Here is an 18119-nt window from a genome sequence, read left to right on the forward strand (position 1 = left end):
TTTACCAAATTTTACAAATTTGATACTTTTGCTTCTTCGGAGGCTATTTTTGGGAGAAAGGTTTTGCAAGCCGTGGTGCCTTCCATCTAGGTGACCTGATTTGCTCCCTCCCATCATCCGTGTCCTAAAGCTTTGGTATTGGTTCCCACAAGTAAGGATGACGCCGTGGACCGGACACACCTATGTTGGAGAAAACAGAATTTATGCTTACCTGATAAATTACTTTCTCCAACGGTGTGTCCGGTCCACGGCCCGCCCTGGTTTTTAATCAGGTCTGATGAATTATTTTCACTAACTACAGTCACCACGGTATCATGATTTCTCCTATGCATATTCCTCCTTTACGTCGGTCGAATGACTGGGGAAGGCGGAGCCTAGGAGGGATCATGTGACCAGCTTTGCTGGGCTCTTTGCCATGTCCTGTTGGGGAAGAGAATATCCCACAAGTAAGGATGACGCCGTGGACCGGACACACCGTTGGAGAAAGTAATTTATCAGGTAAGCATAAATTCTGTTTTTTCGCCGCTAATTTTGCTAATTGCAAAGCGGCATCTAAAATAAAAGAGTTAGCCAATTTAAGTGCGTGAACTCTGTCCATAACCTCCTCATATGGAGTTTCTCTACTGAGCGACTTTTCTAGTTCCTCGAACCAGAACCACGCTGCCGTAGTGACAGGAACAATGCATGAAATTGGTTGTAGAAGGTAGCCTTGCTGTACAAAAATCTTTTTAAGCAAACCCTCCAATTTTTTATCCATAGGATCTTTAAACAAACGCACTACTATTCCTATCGAAGATAGTTGTGCTTTCAGAGTAGAAACTGCCCCCTCGACCTTGGGGACTGTCTGCCATAAGTCCTTTCTGGGGTCGACCATAGGAAATAATTTCTTAAATATAGGGGGAGGAACAAAAGGTATGCCGGGCTTTTCCCACTCTTCATTTACTATGTCCGCCACCCGCTTGGGTATAGGAAAAGCGTCGGGGGGCACCGGGACCTCTAGGAACCTGTCCATCTTGCATAATTTCTCTGGAATGACCAAATTGTCACAATCATCCAGAGTAGATAATACCTCCTTAAGCAGTGCACGGAGATGTTCTAATTTAAATTTAAATGTCACAACATCAGGTTCAGCTTGATGAGAAATTTTTCCTGAATCTGAAATTTCTCCCTCAGACAAAACCTCCCTCATGGCCCCTTCAGATTGGTGTGAGGGTATGACAGAACAATTATCATCAGCGTCCTCTTGCTCTCCAGTGTTTAAAACAGAGCAATCGCGCTTTCTCTGATAAGTAGGCATTTTGGATAAAAGATTTGCTATGGAGTTATCCATTACAGCCGTTAATTGTTGCATGGTAATAAGTATTGGCGCACTAGATGTACTAGGGGCCTCCTGCATGGGCAAAACTGGTGTAGACACAGTAGGAGATGATGTAGTATCATGTTTACTCCCCTCATTTGAGGAATCATCTTGGGCAATATCATTATTTGTGGCAGTACTGTCCTTACTTTGTTTGGACGCTATGGCACAATTATCACATAAATTTAAATGGGGAGACACATTGGCTTTCATACATATAGAACATAGCTTATCTGAAGGTACAGACATGTTAAACAGGCTTAAACTTGTCAACAAAGCACAAAAAACGTTTTAAAATAAAACCGTTACTGTCACTTTAAATTTCAAACAGAAAACACTTTATTACTGAATATGTGAAAAAGTATGAAGGAATTGTTCAAAAATTACCAAATTTTCACCACAGTGTCTTAAAGCCTTAAAAGTATTGCACACCAAATTTCAGAGCTTTAACCCTTAAAATAACGGAACCGGAGCCGTTTTTCAATTTAACCCCTGTACAGTCCCAGATACAGTCTTTGCTAAGACCCAACCAAGCCCTGAGGGGAATACGATACCAAATGACGCCTTCTAAAAGCTTTTTCAGAGATTCTTAGATCCTCACACATGCAACTGCATGCCCTGCTCTCAAAAAACAACTGCGCATTAATGGCGCGAAAATGAGGCTCAGTCTATGACTAGAAAGGCCCCCTGACTGAAAAAGGTGTCCAATACAGTGCCTGCCGTTTTATAAACGTTCCCCAAGATTATAAATGTCAATTGTTAGCCTAAATTTGAATAATATGCACAAATAAAGCAATCGATTTAGCCCATAAAAATGTCTACCAGTTTTTTAGCCCATAATAAGCCCTTTATTCTGTTTGTTTTTGACTAAGAAAATGGCTTACCGGTCCCCATGAGGGGAAATGACAGCCTTCCAGCATTACACAGTCTTGTTAGAAATATGGCTAGTCATACCTTAAGCAGAAAAGTCTGCTAACTGTTTCCCCCAACTGAAGTTACTTCATCTCAACAGTCCTATGTGGAAACAGCAATCGATTTTAGTTACTGTCTGCTAAAATCATCTTCCTCTTACAAACAGAAATCTTCATCCTTTTCTGTTTCAGAGTAAATAGTACATACCAGCACTATTTTAAAATAACAAACACTTGATAGAAGAATAAAAACTACATTTAAACACCAAAAAACTCTTAACCATCTCTGTGGAGATGTTGCCTGTGCAACAGCAAAGAGAATGACTGGGGTGGGCGGAGCCTAGGAGGGATCATGTGACCAGCTTTGCTGGGACTCTTTGCCATTTCCTGTTGGGGAAGAGAATATCCCACAAGTAAGGATGACGCCGTGGACCGGACACACCAATGTTGGAGAAATGAAATGTGCTTAGAGGCATTTCAATTTGAAATAGAAGCCTTTTTTTCAATATACTTCCATTAACAAAAATGCCCCTAATAAAAGTTATTTTTCTGTGGCATACACACATATCCTGTGAGGGCCTGTGCACCAGTATTCAAACTCAACACCTTCTCAGAGGGTCAGCAGTAGCTTGTATAGCACAAATTACATCATCAGAAGCAATACAGAGCAAGCATAGTGTTTAAATACTGGTGCACAGGCCCTCACAGGATGTGTGTATGACACTGAAAAAAGTAATAACTTTTAATAGAAGTATTTTTGACAAACGAAGCAACAATTTTTACTTTTCTATGCCTTTGACACTCCAGGTGGTGTAGAAGAGATAACCAAACTAATAAAATGATAATTGTCCATTGTTCTCTCCAAGTATTGAGCTTTGGTTTACAAATGGTTATACAATAAGGAAGCACGTGTGTACACAAAGTGATAACATGATGAGATCTTATTTTACCTGCAAGCTCAACCCATTTCGTTGACTCGTTGTACCTTATAGAAGGAAAGTAAATTTATGCTTACCTGATAAATTAATTTCTTCTATGGTACGACGAGTCCACAGATTCATCCTTTACTTGTGGGATATTACCCTCCTGCTAACAGGAAGTGGCAAAGAACACCACAGCAGAACTGTCTAAATAGCTCCTCCCTTAGCTCCACCCCCAGTCATTCGACCGAAGGTACAGGAAGAAAAAAGGAGAAACTAAAAGGTGCAGAGGTGACTGAAGTTTAAAACAAAAAATATAATCTGTCTTAAAATGGCAGGGCAGGCCGTGGACTCGTCGTACCATAGAAGAAATTAATTTATCAGGTAAGCATAAATTTACTTTTCTTCTATAAGGTACAACGAGTCCACGGATTCATCCTTTACTTGTGGGATACAATACCAAAGCTACAGGACACAGGTGAACGGGAGGGACAAGACAGATAGTTAAACAGAAGGCACCACTGCTTGAAGAACTTTTCTCCCAAAAATAGCCTCCGAAAAAGCAAAAGTATCAAATTTGGAAAATTTGGAAAAGGTATGAAGCGAAGACCAAGTCGCAGCCTTACAAATCTGTTCAACAGAAGCATCATTTTTAAAAGCCCATGTGGAAGCCACTGCTCTAGTAGAGTGAGCTGTAATCCTTTCAGGAGGCTGCTGTCCAGCAGTCTCGTATGCCAAACGGATTATGCTTTTCAGACAAAAAGAGGTAGCCGTAGCTTTTTGACCTCTACGTTTTCCAGAATAGACAACAAACAAAGAAGATGTTTGACGGAAATCCTTGGTTGCTTGCAAGTAAAACTTCAAAGCACGAACCACGTCCAAGTTGTGCAACAGACGCTCCTTCTTAGAGGAAGGATTAGGACACAAGAAGGAACAACAATTTCCTGATTGATATTCCTATTAGTAACAACCTTAGGAAGGAATCCAGGTTTGGTACGCAAAACCACCTTATCAGCATGGAACGCAGATAGTTCAGAAACTCTTCGAGCCGAAGAGATAGCAACTAAAAACAGAACTTTCCAAGATAGAAGCTTAATATCTATGGAATGCATAGGTTTAAACGGAGCCCCTTGAAGAACCTTAAGAACTAAATTCAAACTCCGTGGCAGAGCAACAGGTTTAAACATAGGCTTGATTCTAACTAAAGCCTGACAGAACGACTGAACGTCTGGAACATCTGCCAGACGCTTGTGCAGTAGAATTGATAAAGCAGATATCTGTCCCTTTAAGGAACTCGCTGATAGCCCCTTCTCCAATCCTTCTTGGAGAAAGGACAAAATCCTAGGAATCCTGATCTTACTCCATGAGTAGCCTTTGGATTCGCACCAATAGATATTTACGCCATATCTTATGATGAATTTTCCTAGTGACAGGCTTTCGAGCCTGAATCAAGGTATCTATGACCGACTCAGAGAAACCCCGCTTGGATAAAATCAAGCGTTCAATCTCCAGGCAGTCAGCCGCAGAGAAAGTAGATTTGGATGCTGGAACAGACCTTGAATCAGAAGGTCCTGTCTCAGTGGCAGAGTCCATGGTGGAAGAGATGACATGTCCACCAGGTCTGCATACCAAGTCCTGCGTGGCCACGCAGGTGCTATCAAAATCACCCGAAGCTCTCTCCTGTTTGATTCTGGCAATCAAACGAGGAAGGAGAGGAAATGGCGGAAACACATAAGCCAGGTTGAACGACCAGGGTACTGCCTGAGGATCCCTTGACCTGGACCCGTAAGAAGGAAGTTTGGCGTTCTGACGAGACACCATCAGATCGAGACACCATCAGATCCAATTCTGGTGTGCCCCATTGCTGAATCAATTGTGCAAACACCTCCGGATGGAGTTCCCACTCCCCCGGATGAAAAGTCTGATGACTTAGAAAATCCGCTTCCCAGTTCTCCACTCCTGGGATATAGATTGCTGATAGATGGCAAGAGTGAGTCTCTGCCCATCAAATTATTTTGGTAACCTCTATCATCGCTAGAGAACGCTTTGTTCCCCCCTGAGGATTGATATATGCTACAGTTGTGATGTTGTCCGACTGGAATCTTATGAATCTGGCCGAAGCCAGCTGAGGCCACGCCTGAAGCGCGTTGAATATCGCTCTCAGTTCTAGAATATTTATCGGTAGGAGGGCCTGCACCTGAGTCCACAAACCCTGTGCTTTCAGGGAATTCCAGACTGCACCCCAGCCCAATAGGCTGGTGTCCGTCGTCACTATGACCCATGCTGGCCTGCGGAAACACATTCCCCTGGACAGGTGATCCTGTGACAACCACAAGAGATCACCAAGAGAGTCTCTGGTCTCTTGATCCAGATTTATCTGAGGAGATAAATCTGCATAATCCCCATTCCACTTTTTGAGCATGCATAGTTGCAGTGGTCTGAGATGCAAGCGAGCAAACGGAACTATGTCCATTGCCGCTACCATTAGTCCGATTACCTCCATACACTGAGCCACTGACGGCCGAGGAATGGAATGAAAAGCTCGGCAGGTGGTTAAAATCTTTGATTTCCTGACCTCCGTCAGAAAAATTTTCATGTCCACCGAATCTATCAGAGTTCCCAGGAATGGAACTCTTGTGAGAGGGATAAGTGAACTCTTTTTTTACGTTCACCTTCCACCCGTGAGATCTTAGAAAAGCCAACACGATGTCAGTGTGAGACTTGGCTAGTTGGCAAGTCGACGCCTGAATTAAGACATCACTGCTATGCCCCGCGGCCTTAGAACCGCCAGAAGGGACCCTAGCACCTTTGTGAAAATTATGGAAGCTGTGGCCAACCCGAAGGGAAGAGCCTGGAAATGCTTGTCCAGAAAGGCGAACCTAAGGAACTGGTGATGATCTTTGTGGATAGGGATGTGTAGATACGCATCATTTAAGTCCACAGTGGTCATATATTGAGCCTCCTGGATCATTGGTAAAATAGTCCGAATGGTCTCCATCTTGAAGGATGGAACTCTGAGGAATTTGTTTAGGATCTTGAGATCTAAAATTGGTCTGAAGGTTCCCTCTTTTTTGGGAACCACAAACAGATTGGAGTAGAACCCCTGCCCCTGTTCTGTTTTCGGAACTGGGCAGATCACTCCAATGGTATATAGGTCTTCTACACAGTGTAAGAACGCCTCGTTTTGTCTGGTTTACAGACAATTGAGAAAGATGGAATCTCCCCCTTGGAGGAGAATCTTTGAAATCTAGAAGATACCCCCTGGGTTACGATTTCTAAAGCCCAGGAGTCCTGAACGTCTCTTGCCCAAGCCTGAGCAAAGAGAGAAAGTCTGCCCCCTACTAGATCCGGTCCCGGATCGGGGGCTACCCCTTCATGCTGTCTTGGTGGCAGCAGCGGGCTTCTTGGCCTGTTTACCTTTGTTCCAAGTCTGGTTAGGTCTCCAGACTGACTTGGATTGAGTAAAATTCCCCTCTTGCTTTGCAGCAGGGGAAGAGGTACAGGGACCACCTTTGAAGTTTCGAAAGGAACGAAAATTATTTTGTTTGGTCCTCATCTCATTTGCCTTTCCCTCCAGTGATGTCTGAAATGATCTCTTTCGGTTCAGGCCCGAATAGGGTCTTACCCTTGAAAGAGATGGCAAAAAGCTTAGATTTTGATGACACATCAGCAGACCAGGACTTAAGCCATAACACTCTACGCGCTAAAATGGCAAAACCTGAATTATTTGCCGCTAATTTAGCCAGTTGAAAAGCGGCATCTGTAATGAAAGAATTAGCTAGCTTGAAAGCCCTAATTCTATCCAGAATATCATCTAATGGGATCTAATCCTGAAGAACCTCCTCCAGAGCCTCGAACCAAAAAACATAATTTATGCTTACCTGATAAATTTATTTCTCGTGTAGTCAGTCCACGGGCCATCCATTACTTATGGGATATATTCTCCTTCCCAACAGGAAGTTGCAAGAGGATCACCCAAGCAGAGCTGCTATATAGCTCCTCCCCTCACATGTCATATCCAGTCATTCGACCGAAACAAGACGAGAAAGGAGAAACCATAGGGTGCAGTGGTGACTGGAGTTTTAATCAAAATTTAGAACTGCCTTAAAAAAGACAGGGCGGGCCGTTGACTGACTACACTACAAGAGAAATAAATTTATCAGGTAAGCATAAATTATGTTTTCTCTTGTTAAGTGTGTTCAGTTCACGGGTCATCCATTACTAATGGGATACCAATACCAAAGCTAAAGTACACGGATGATGGGAGGGACAAGGCAGGAACACTTAAACAGAAGGAACCACTGCCTGTAGAACCTTTCTCCCAAAAACAGCCTCCGAAGAAGCAAAAGTGTCAAATTTGTAAAATTTTGAAAAGGTATGAAGTGAAGACCAAGTTGCAGCCTTGCAAATCTGTTCAACAGAGGCCTCATTCTTAACCCCTTAACGACCGAGGACGTGCAGGGTACGTCCTCAAAAAAAAGGCAGTTGATGCCTGAGAACGTACCCTGCACGTCCTCGGTTTGGAAAGCAGCTGGAAGCGATCCTGCTCGCTTCCAGCTGCTTTCCGGTTATTGCAGTGATGCCTCGATATGGAGGCATCCTGCAATAACTTTTTTAAGCCATCCGGTGCAGAGAGAGCCACTCTGTGGCCCTCTCTGCACCGGAGATCGTGGTTCCCTGCGTTGGTGGGTGGGAGCCGGACCGGGAGGCGGGTGGCGGCCATCGATGGCCCTGGTTATGTGCAGGGGGGGGCGGGATCGTGGGCGGGGATGAGCGGGGGGCGCGCACGTGCACGGGGAGGGAGCGGGTGGGAACCGCTACACTACAGAAAAGGTGTTAGTAAAAATGTTTAAATGCCCTAATATTTTTTTTTAAAAAAAAAAGATCAGCAAGGTGGTGGGGGTTTGTCTGTGTGGGGGGGGAAGCTACACTACAGAAAAAAGACAAATAAATATAAAAAAAAAGCCCTTTTTTTTTTGCAAACTGGGTACTAGCAGACAGCTGCCAGTACCCAAGATGGCCCCCAATGAGGCAGAGGGGATGGTCAGAGAGCGGTTTTGGGGGGGGATCAGGGAGGTTGGGGGCTAAGGGGGGGATCCTACACCCTAGCATATGTAAATATGCTAAAAAAAATTATTTATTTTTTAAAAAACCCTTTTATTTTAGTACTGGCAGACTTTCTGCCAGTACTTAAGATGGCGGGGACAATTGTGGGGTGGGGGAGGGAAGGGAGCTGTTTGGGAGGGATCAGGGGGTGGGATGTGTCAGGTGGGAGGCTGATCTCTACACTAAAGCTAAAATTAATCCTGCAAGCTCCCTACAAACTCCCTAATTAACCCCTTCACTGCTAGCCAGAATACACGTGTGAGGCGCAGCAGGATTTAGCGGCCTTCTAATTACCAGAAAGCAACGCCAAAGTCATATGTCTGCTATTTCTGAACAAAGGGGATCCCAGACAAGTATTTACAACCATTTGTGCCATAATTGCACAAGCTGTTTGTAAATTATTTCAGTGAGAAACCTAAAATTGTGAAAAATTTAACTTTTTTTTCAATTTGATCGCATTTGGCGGTGAAATGGTGGCATGAAATATACCAAAATGTGCCTAGATCAATACTTGGGGTTGTCTACTATACTACACTAAAGCTAAAATTAACCCTACAAGCTCCCTAAAAGCTCCCTAATTAACCCCTTAACTGCTGGGCATAATACACTTGTGGTGCGCAGTGGCATTTAGCGGCCTTCTAATTACCAAAAAGCAACGCCAAAGCCATATATGTCTGCTATTTCTGAACAAAGGGGATCCCAGAGAAGAATTTACAACCATTTATGCCATAATTGCACAAGTTGTTTGTAAATAATTTCAGTGAGAAACCAAAAGTTTGTGAAAAAATTTGTGAAAAAGTGAACGATTTTTTGTATTTGATCGCATTTGGCGGTGAAATGGTGGTATGAAATATACCAAAATTGTCCTAGATCAATACTTTGGGATGTCTACTTAAAAAAAATATATACATGTCAAGGGATATTCAGGGATTCCTGAAAGATATTAGTGTTCTAATGTAACTAGCGCTAATTTTGGAAAAAAGTGGTTTGGAAATAGCAAAGTGCTACTTGTATTTATGGCCCTATAACTTGCACAAAAAGCAAAGAACATGTTAACATTGGGTATTTCTAAACTCAGGACAAAATTTTGAAACTATTTAGCATGGGTGTTTTTTGGTGGTTGTAGATAAGTAACAGATTTTGGGGGTCAAAGTTAGAAAAAGTGTGTTTTTTTCAATTTTTCCTCATATTTTATATTTTTTTTTATAGTAAATTATAAGATATGATGAAAATAATGGTATCTTTAGAAAGTCCATTTAGTGGCGAGAAAAACGGTATATAATATGTGTGGGTACAGTAAATGAGTAAGAGGAAAATTACAGCTAAACACAAACACCGCAAAAATGTAAAAATAGCCTTGGTCCCAAACGGACAGAAAATGGAAAAGTGCTGTGGTCATTAAGGGGTTAAAGGCCCAGGTGGAAGCCACAGCTCTAGTAGAATGAGCTGTAATTCTTTCAGGGGGCTGCTGTCCAGCAGTCTCATAGGCTAAACGTATTATGCTACGGAGCCAAAAAGAGAGAGAGGTGGCCGAAGCCTTTTGGCCTCTCCTCTGTCCAGAACAAACGACAAACAGAGAAGAAGTTTGCCGAAAATCTTTAGTTGCCTGTAAATAGAACTTCAGGGCACGGACTACGTCCAGATTATGCAAAAGACGTTCCTTCTTTGAAGAAGGATTAGGACATAATGATGGAACAACAATCTCTTGATTGATATTCCTGTTAGAAACTACCTTAGGTAAAAACCCAGGTTTAGTACGCAGAACTACCTTGTCTGAATGAAAAAACAGATAAGGAGAATCACAATGTAAGGCAGATAACTCAGAGACTCTTCGAGCCGAGTAAATAGCCATCAAAAACAGAACTTTCCAAGATAACAGTTTAATATCAATGGAATGAAGGGGTTCAAACGGAACACCTTGAAGAACTTTAAGAACCAAGTTTAAGCTCCACGGCGGAGCAACAGTCTTAAACACAGGCTTAATCCTAGCTAAAGCCTGACAAAAAGCCTGAACGTCTGGAACTTCTGCCAGACGTTTGTGTAAAAGAATAGACAGAGCAGAAATCTGTCCCTTTAAGGAACTAGCAGATAAACCCTTTTCTAAACCCTCTTGTAGAAAAGACAATATCCTAGAAATCCTGACCTTACTCCATGAGTAACTCTTGGATTCACACCAATATAAATATTTACGCCATATCTTATGGTAAATTTTTCTGGTAACAGGTTTCCTAGCCTGTATTAATGTATCAATAACCGACTCCGAGAAACCACGCTTTGATAGAATCAAGCGTTCAATCTCCATGCAGTCAGTCTCAGAGAAATTAGGCTTGGATGGTTGAAAGGACCCTGAATTAGAAGGTCCTGCCTCAGAGGCAGAGACCATGGAGGACAGGAAGACATGTCCACTAGGTCTGCATACCAGGTCCTGCGTGGCCACGCAGGTGCTATCAGAATCACCGATGCTCTCTCCTGTTTGATTCTGGCAATCAATCGAGGCAGCAACGGAAACGGAGGAAACACATAAGCCATCTTGAAAACCCAAGGGGCTGCTAGAGCATCTACCAGCACCGCTCCCGGGTCCCTGGATCCGTAACAAGGAAGCTTGGCGTTCTGGCGAGACGCCATGAGATCCAGTTCTGGTTTGCCCCAACGCTGAATCAGGTGAGCAAAGACCTCCGGATGAAGTTCCCACTCTCCCGGATGAAAAGTCTGGCGACTTAGAAAGTCTGCCTCCCAGTTCTCCACGCCTGGGATGTGGATCGCTGACAGGTGGCAAGAGTGAGACTCTGCCCAGCGAATTATCTTGGAGACTTCTAACATCACTAGGGAACTCCTGGTTCCCCCTTGATGGTTGATGTAAGCCACAGTCGTGATGTTGTCCGACTGAAATCTGATGAACCTCAGTGTTGCTAACTGAGGCCAAGCTAGAAGAGCATTGAATATTGCTCTTAACTCCAGAATATTTATTGGGAGGAGTCTCTAATCTTGAGTCCACGATCCCTGAGCCTTCAGGGAGTTCCAGACTGCGCCCCAGCCCAGCAGGCTGGCATCTGTTACAATCGTCCAATCTGGCCTGCGAAAAGTCATTCCTTTGGACAGATGAACCGGAGACAACCACCAGAGAAGAGAATCTCTGGCCTCCTGGTCCAGAGTCAGTAGAGGGGACAGATCTGAATAATCACCATTCCACTGACTTAGCATGCATAATTGCAGCGGTCTGAGATGCAGGCGCGCAAATGGCACTATGTCCATAGCCGCGACCATTAAGCCGATCACTTCCATGCACTGAGCTACTGATGGCCTTGGAATGGAATGAAGGACACGGCAAGCATTTAGAATCTTTGATAACCTGGACTCCGTCAGGTAAATCTTCATCTCTACAGAATCTATCAGAGTCCCTAGAAAAGGAACCCTTGTGAGTGGCAACAGAGAACTCTTTTCCAAGTTCACTTTCCACCCATGCGACCTCAGAAATGCAAGAACTATCTCTGTATGAGACTTTGCATTTTGAAAACTCGACGCTTGTATCAGAATGTCGTCTAGGTACGGAGCCACCGCTATGCCTCGCGGTCTTAGTACCGCCAGAAGTGAGCCCAGAACCTTTGTAAAAATTCTCGGGGCCGTAGCTAACCCAAAGGGAAGAGCTACAAACTGGTAATGCCTGTCTAGAAAGGCAAACCTTAGGTACCGATAATGATCCTTGTGAATCGGTATGTGAAGGTAGGCATCCTTTAAGTCCACTGTGGTCATATACTGACCCTCTTGGATCATGGGTAGGATGGTTCGAATAGTTTCCATTTTGAACGATGGAACTCTTAGGAACTTGTTTAAGATCTTTAAGTCCAAGATTGGTCTGAAGGTTCCCTCTTTTTTGGGAACCACGAACAGATTTGAGTAAAACCCTTGCCCTTGTTCCGTTCGCGGAACTGGGTGGATCACTCCCATTACTAAGAGGTCTTGTAAACATTGTAGAAATGCCTCTTTCTTTAATAGGTTCGTTGATAACCTTGACAGATGAAATCTCCCTTGTGGAGGAGAAGCTTTGAAGTCCAGAAGGTATCCCTGAGATATGATCTCCAACGTCCAGGGATCCTGGACATCTCTTGCCCAAGCCTGGGCGAAGAGAGAGAGTCTGCCCCCCACTAGATCCGTTTCCGGATAGGGGGCCCTTCCTTCATGCTGTCTTAGGGGCAGAAGTAGGCTTTCTGGCCTGCTTGCCCTTGTTCCAGGATTGGTTGCTTTTCCAACCCTGTCTGTAACGAGCAGCAGTTCCTTCCTGCTTTGGAGCGGAGGAAGTTGATGCTGCTCCTGCCTTGAAATTACGAAAGGCACGAAAATTAGACTGTTTGGCCTTTGATTTGGCTCTATCCTGAGGAAGGGAGTGACCCTTACCTCCCGTAATGTCAGCAATAATTTCTTTCAAACCGGGCCCGAATAGGGTTTGCCCTTTGAAAGGAATATTAAGCAATTTAGATTTAGAAGTCACATCTGCTGACCAGGATTAAGCCATAGCGATCTGCGCGCCTGGATGGCAAAACCGGAGTTCTTAGCCGTTAGTTTGGTTAAGTGCACAACAGCGTCCGAAACAAATGCATTAGCTAGCTTAAGTGCTTTAAGCTTGTTCATAATCTCATCCAATGGTGCTGTGCGAATGGCCTCTTCTAGAGACTCAAACCAGAAAGCCGCCGCAGCAGTGACGGGCGCAATGCATGCAAGGGGCTGTAATATAAAACCTTGTTGAACAAACATTTTCTTAAGGTATCCTAATTTTTTATCCATTGGATCTGAGAAAGCACAACTATCCTCCACCGGGATAGTGGTGCGTTTAGCTAAAGTAGAAACTGCTCCCTCCACCTTAGGGACCGTCTGCCATAAGTCTCGTGTGGTAGCGTCTATTGGGAACATTTTTCTAAATATCGGAGGAGGGGAAAAGGGCACACCGGGTCTATCCCACTCCTTGCTAATAATCTCTGTAAGCCTTTTAGGTATAGGAAAAACGTCAGTACACACCGGCACCACATAGTATTTATCCAGCCTACATAACTTCTCTGGGATCGCGACCGTGTCACAATCATTCAGAGCCGCTAACACCTCCCCTAGCAATACGCGGAGGTTCTCAAGCTTAAATTTAAAATTTGAAATTTCTGAATCCGGTCTCCCTGGATCAGATCCGTCACCCACAGAATGAAGCTCTCCGTCCTCATGTTCTGCAAATTGTGACGCAGTATCGGACATGGCTCTCGTGTCATCAGCGCGCTCTGTCCTTAACCCAGAGCTATCGCGCTTGCCTCTTAACTCAGGCAAATTAGATAATACTTCTTTCATAACATTAGCCATATCTTGTAAAGTGATTTGTAAGGGCCTTGATGTACTTGGCGCCACAACATCACGCACCTCCTGAGCGGGAGGCGCAGGTACTGACAAGTGAGGAGAGTTAGGCGGCATAACTTCTCCCTCAATGTCTGGTGATAATTTCTTTACCGGTAAAGATTGACCTTTATTTAAAGTAATATCAATACAATTGGTACACATATTTCTATTGGGCTCCACATTGGCTTTTAAACATAATGAACAAGCAGATTCATCTGTATCAGACATGTTTAAACAAACTAGCAATGAGGCTAGCAAGCCTGGAAATTACTTTCAGAAAATGTTCCAGCAATGTGAAAAACGCTGCTGCGCTTTTAAAACACAAAAACAATTACAGTTGAAATAACAATTAACAAATTCAGTTATAGCAACCAAATTTTACATTAAATGTAAGAATCAGCAGAGGATTGCACCCACTAGCAACGGATGATTAACCCCTTAATACCCAAAAACGGATAAACAAACAGTTAACGTTTTTTATCACAGTGAAACACACTGTCACAGGTCTGCTGTGACTGATTACCTCCCTCAAATATAAATTTTGAAGACCCCTGAGCTCTCCGGAGACGTCCTGGATCAAGGAGGAAGAAACAGGAAGACTATGATTGAATTTTAACTGCGCAACAAGGCGCTAACACAAAGCCCCTCCCAGTCATATTACACAGTGGGAGACCAGCTATAACGGTTTCTATGCAGAAATATACGTTAGCCATGTGGAAAAAATCATGCCCAAAGAGATTTATCACCAAGTACCTCACAAAACGATTAACATGCCAGTAAACGTTTTAAAAAACAACATTTCATCTGTTGTGTAAAGTTATCACTAAGCCTGCTACCAGTCGCTTCTACTGCAGTTAAGGCTCATACATTATTACAGTATTACCAGTATTTTTTCAGTCAAAATCTATTCCATAGAAAATAACTCTACAGTGTATACATTTACCAGCCTGATACCAGTCGCTACTACTGCATTTTAGGCTGTACTTACATCATATGGGTATCGGCAGTGTTTTCTTAGTCTATTCCATTCCTAGAAAATATTTTACTGCACATACCTCATTTGCAGGGGAGCCCGCATGCTATTCCCTTTTCTGAAGTTACCCCACTCCTCAGAATGTGCGAGAACAGCCAGTGGATCTTAGTTACGTCTGCTAAGATCATAGAAAACGCAGGCAGATTCTTCTTCCAATACTGCCTGAGAGAAAAAACAGCACACTCCGGTGCCATTTAAAATAAACTTTTGATTGAAGAATAACTAATTAAAAAACTCCTAACTCCTCTCACGACCTCCTTCTTTGTTGAGTGTTGCAAGAGAATGACTGGATATGACATGTGAGGGGAGGAGCTATATAACAGCTCTGCTTGGGTGATCCTCTTGCAACTTCCTGTTGGGAAGGAGAATATATCCCATAAGTAATGGATGACCCGTGGACTGACTACACTTAACAAGAGAAAGCAGCTGCAGTAGTTACGGGAACAACGCATGCTATAGGTTGGAGAAAAAAACCCTGATGAACAAATTTTCTTTAGGAGACCCTTTAATTTTTTATCCATAGGATCTTTGAAAGCACAACTGTCCTCAATAGGTATAGTTGTACGCTTAGCCAGGGTAGAAATAGCTCCCTCCACCTTAGGGATCGTCTGCCACGAGTCCCGCATGGTGTCTGATATGGGAAACATTTTCTTAAAAGTAGGAGGGGGAGAGAACGGAATACCGGGTCTATCCCACTCCTTAGAAACAATGTCCGAAATCCTCTTAGGGACCGGAAAAACATTTGTGTAAGCAGGAACCTCTAGAAATCTGTATTTTACACAATTTCTCTGGAACTACAATAAGGTCACAATCATCCAGAGTCACTAAAACCTCCCTGAGCAATAAGCGGAGGTGTTCTAGTTTAAATTTAAAAGCTGTCATATCTGAGTCTTTCTGAGGGAACATCTTTCCTGAATCAGAAATCTCTCCCTCAGACAGCAAATCCTTCACCCCCAACTCAGAACATTGTGAGGGTACATCGGATATGGCTAATAAAGTGTCAGAGGGCTCAGCATTTGTTCTCATACCAGACCTACTGCGCTCCCCCTGCAACCCAGGCAGCTTAGATAAAACCTCTGTGAGGGTAGTATTCATAACTGCGGCCATATCTTGCAGGGTGAAAGAATTACACGCACTAGAAGTACTTGGCGTCGCTTGTGCGGGCGTTAATGGTTGTGACACTTGGGGAGAATTAGATGGCAAAACCTGATTCCCTTCTGACTGAGAATCATCCTGCAACATACTTTTAGTAGCTAAAATATGTTCTTTGCAATTTATTGACCTTTCAGTGCATGAGGGACACATTCTAAGTGGGGGTTCCACAATGGCTTCTAAACATATTGAACAATGACTTTCCTCAATGTCAGACATGTTGAACAGGCTAGTAATAACTACAAACAAGCATGAAAACACTTTATTTAGTGAAAAAAACAATCTTAATTTTTTTTGATAGCAGACTCAATGTGTAGTTAAGTTTGCCCCACAAGAGAATTTAACATTATTCATTATCAATTGTGCAAACCGGATTGAATTAGGGCCTAAATCCGGAAAAAAACACCCCCAGCACCTTGCCACAGCCCTGCTGTGGCGCCTACCTGCCCTCAGGGATTGTAAATATGGGGTTAAAGCTTCGATTTGGCCCAAAACATCCACAAGTGCCCTCAGGAGTTGGAGCTTGATGCGTGAAAACAACTGCGCATCTGAGGCGCGAAAATAGGCCCCGCCCATCTCACTCGATGTCTCTACAGCCTCAAAGAACCGCACAAGAGCGGTTTTAAACTAGCCATGTGGGTTCTGAGACCCCCAAAAAAAGCCAAGTGTACCCTCAATAAAGTTGCCCAAAAAACGTTAACAGCACTCCCAGTTCAGAAAACGTTTGCCCACAAACATTCAAAACTCATCCATTTTTTAATTAGCCCCTTATGCAAGCTTAGTAATACCTTTCTATAGCTCTTAGGATTACTGCTTACCCTTACCCTCATGGGGATACTGTCAGTCTTTCTGAAATACACAGTCTCTCCAGAAAAAAATGACTGAACATACTTCACTGCTATATAGCATGAAAACGTTCCTCACACTGAAGTTTCCTGTACTCCTCAGCCTCTGTGGGAACAGCACTGGATCTTAGTAACAAATGCTAAGATCATCATCCTCCAGGCAGAAGTCTTCATCCATCTGCTGCCTGAGAGTAAATAGTACACACCGGTACAATTTAAAACAAAAAACTCTTGCTTGAAGAAATTAAAAACGAATATTTTATCACCTCTTTCACTTTACCCTTCCTAGTACTTAGAGTAGGCAAAGAGAATGACTGGGGGGTGGAGCTAAGGGAGGAGCTATATAGACAGCTCTGCTGTGGTGCTCTTTGCCACTTCCTGTTAGCAGGAGGATAATATCGCACAAGTAAAGGATGAATCCGTGGACTCGTCGTACCTTATAGAAGAAACCAGCAATTTCATACACACAAACCTGATTTTGCCAGTGGTATAACAAGTCATTGAAAATACATTTTAAGAATGTACAACAATGTGCCTATGTATGTGTCATAACAACTCACCAGAGTTATTCAGAGATTTGCTAGGTGGTGGGGCAGGTGCAGGAGCCGGAGCCGTGGGCTGTGGTTGCCCTTGTCCTGAAAAAGCATTAAGAGAAGCATCAGTGAAAATGCATTTAGAGAATAAAAACATAATTTATGCTTACCTGATAAATTCCTTTCTTCTGTTGTGTGATCAGTCCACGGGTCATCATTACTTCTGGGATATAACTCCTCCCCAACAGGAAATGCAAGAGGATTCACCCAGCAGAGCTGCATATAGCTCCTCCCCTCTACGTCACTCCCAGTCATTCGACCAAGAATCAACGAGAAAGGAGAAACCAAGGGTGAAGTGGTGACTGGAGTATAATTTAAAAGATATTTACCTGCCTTAAAACAGGGCGGGCCGTGGACTGATCACACAACAGAAGAAAGGAATTTATCAGGTAAGCATAAATTATGTTTTCTTCTGTTATGTGTGATCAGTCCACGGGTCATCATTACTTCTGGGATACCAATACCAAAGCAAAAGTACACGGATGACGGGAGGGATAGGCAGGCTCATTATACAGAAGGAACCACTGCCTGAAGAACCTTTCTCCCAAAAATAGCCTCCGAAGAAGCAAAAGTGTCAAATTTGTAAAATTTGGAAAAAGTATGAAGCGAAGACCAAGTTGCAGCCTTGCAAATCTGTTCAACAGAGGCCTCATTCTTAAAGGCCCAAGTGGAAGCCACAGCTCTAGTAGAATGAGCTGTAATTCTTTCAGGAGGCTGCTGTCCAGCAGTCTCATAGGCTAAACGAATTATGCTACGAAGCCAGAAGGAGAGAGAGGTAGCCGAAGCCTTATGACCTCTCCTCTGACCAGAGTACACGACAAACAGGGAAGAC

The 18119-nt window shown here is 43.4% G+C and overlaps 1 protein-coding gene across 1 annotated transcript in view; it reads right to left on the reverse strand.

Annotated features, from left to right (window-relative positions):
- RPA1 (replication protein A1) overlaps positions 1-18119 on the reverse strand; it is a 303612-nt gene that overhangs the window by 222954 nt on the left and 62539 nt on the right. Inside the window, exons 6-7 of the mRNA XM_053705235.1 lie at positions 17255-17329; positions 17159-17166 (exon numbers count right to left, since the gene is read on the reverse strand). Coding sequence (XP_053561210.1) covers positions 17159-17166; positions 17255-17329 — 83 coding nt within the window. The remainder of the gene's footprint in view (positions 1-17158; positions 17167-17254; positions 17330-18119) is intronic.

This window comes from Bombina bombina, chromosome 3, assembly GCF_027579735.1.
Source record: "Bombina bombina isolate aBomBom1 chromosome 3, aBomBom1.pri, whole genome shotgun sequence".
Taxonomy (NCBI): domain Eukaryota; kingdom Metazoa; phylum Chordata; class Amphibia; order Anura; family Bombinatoridae; genus Bombina; species Bombina bombina.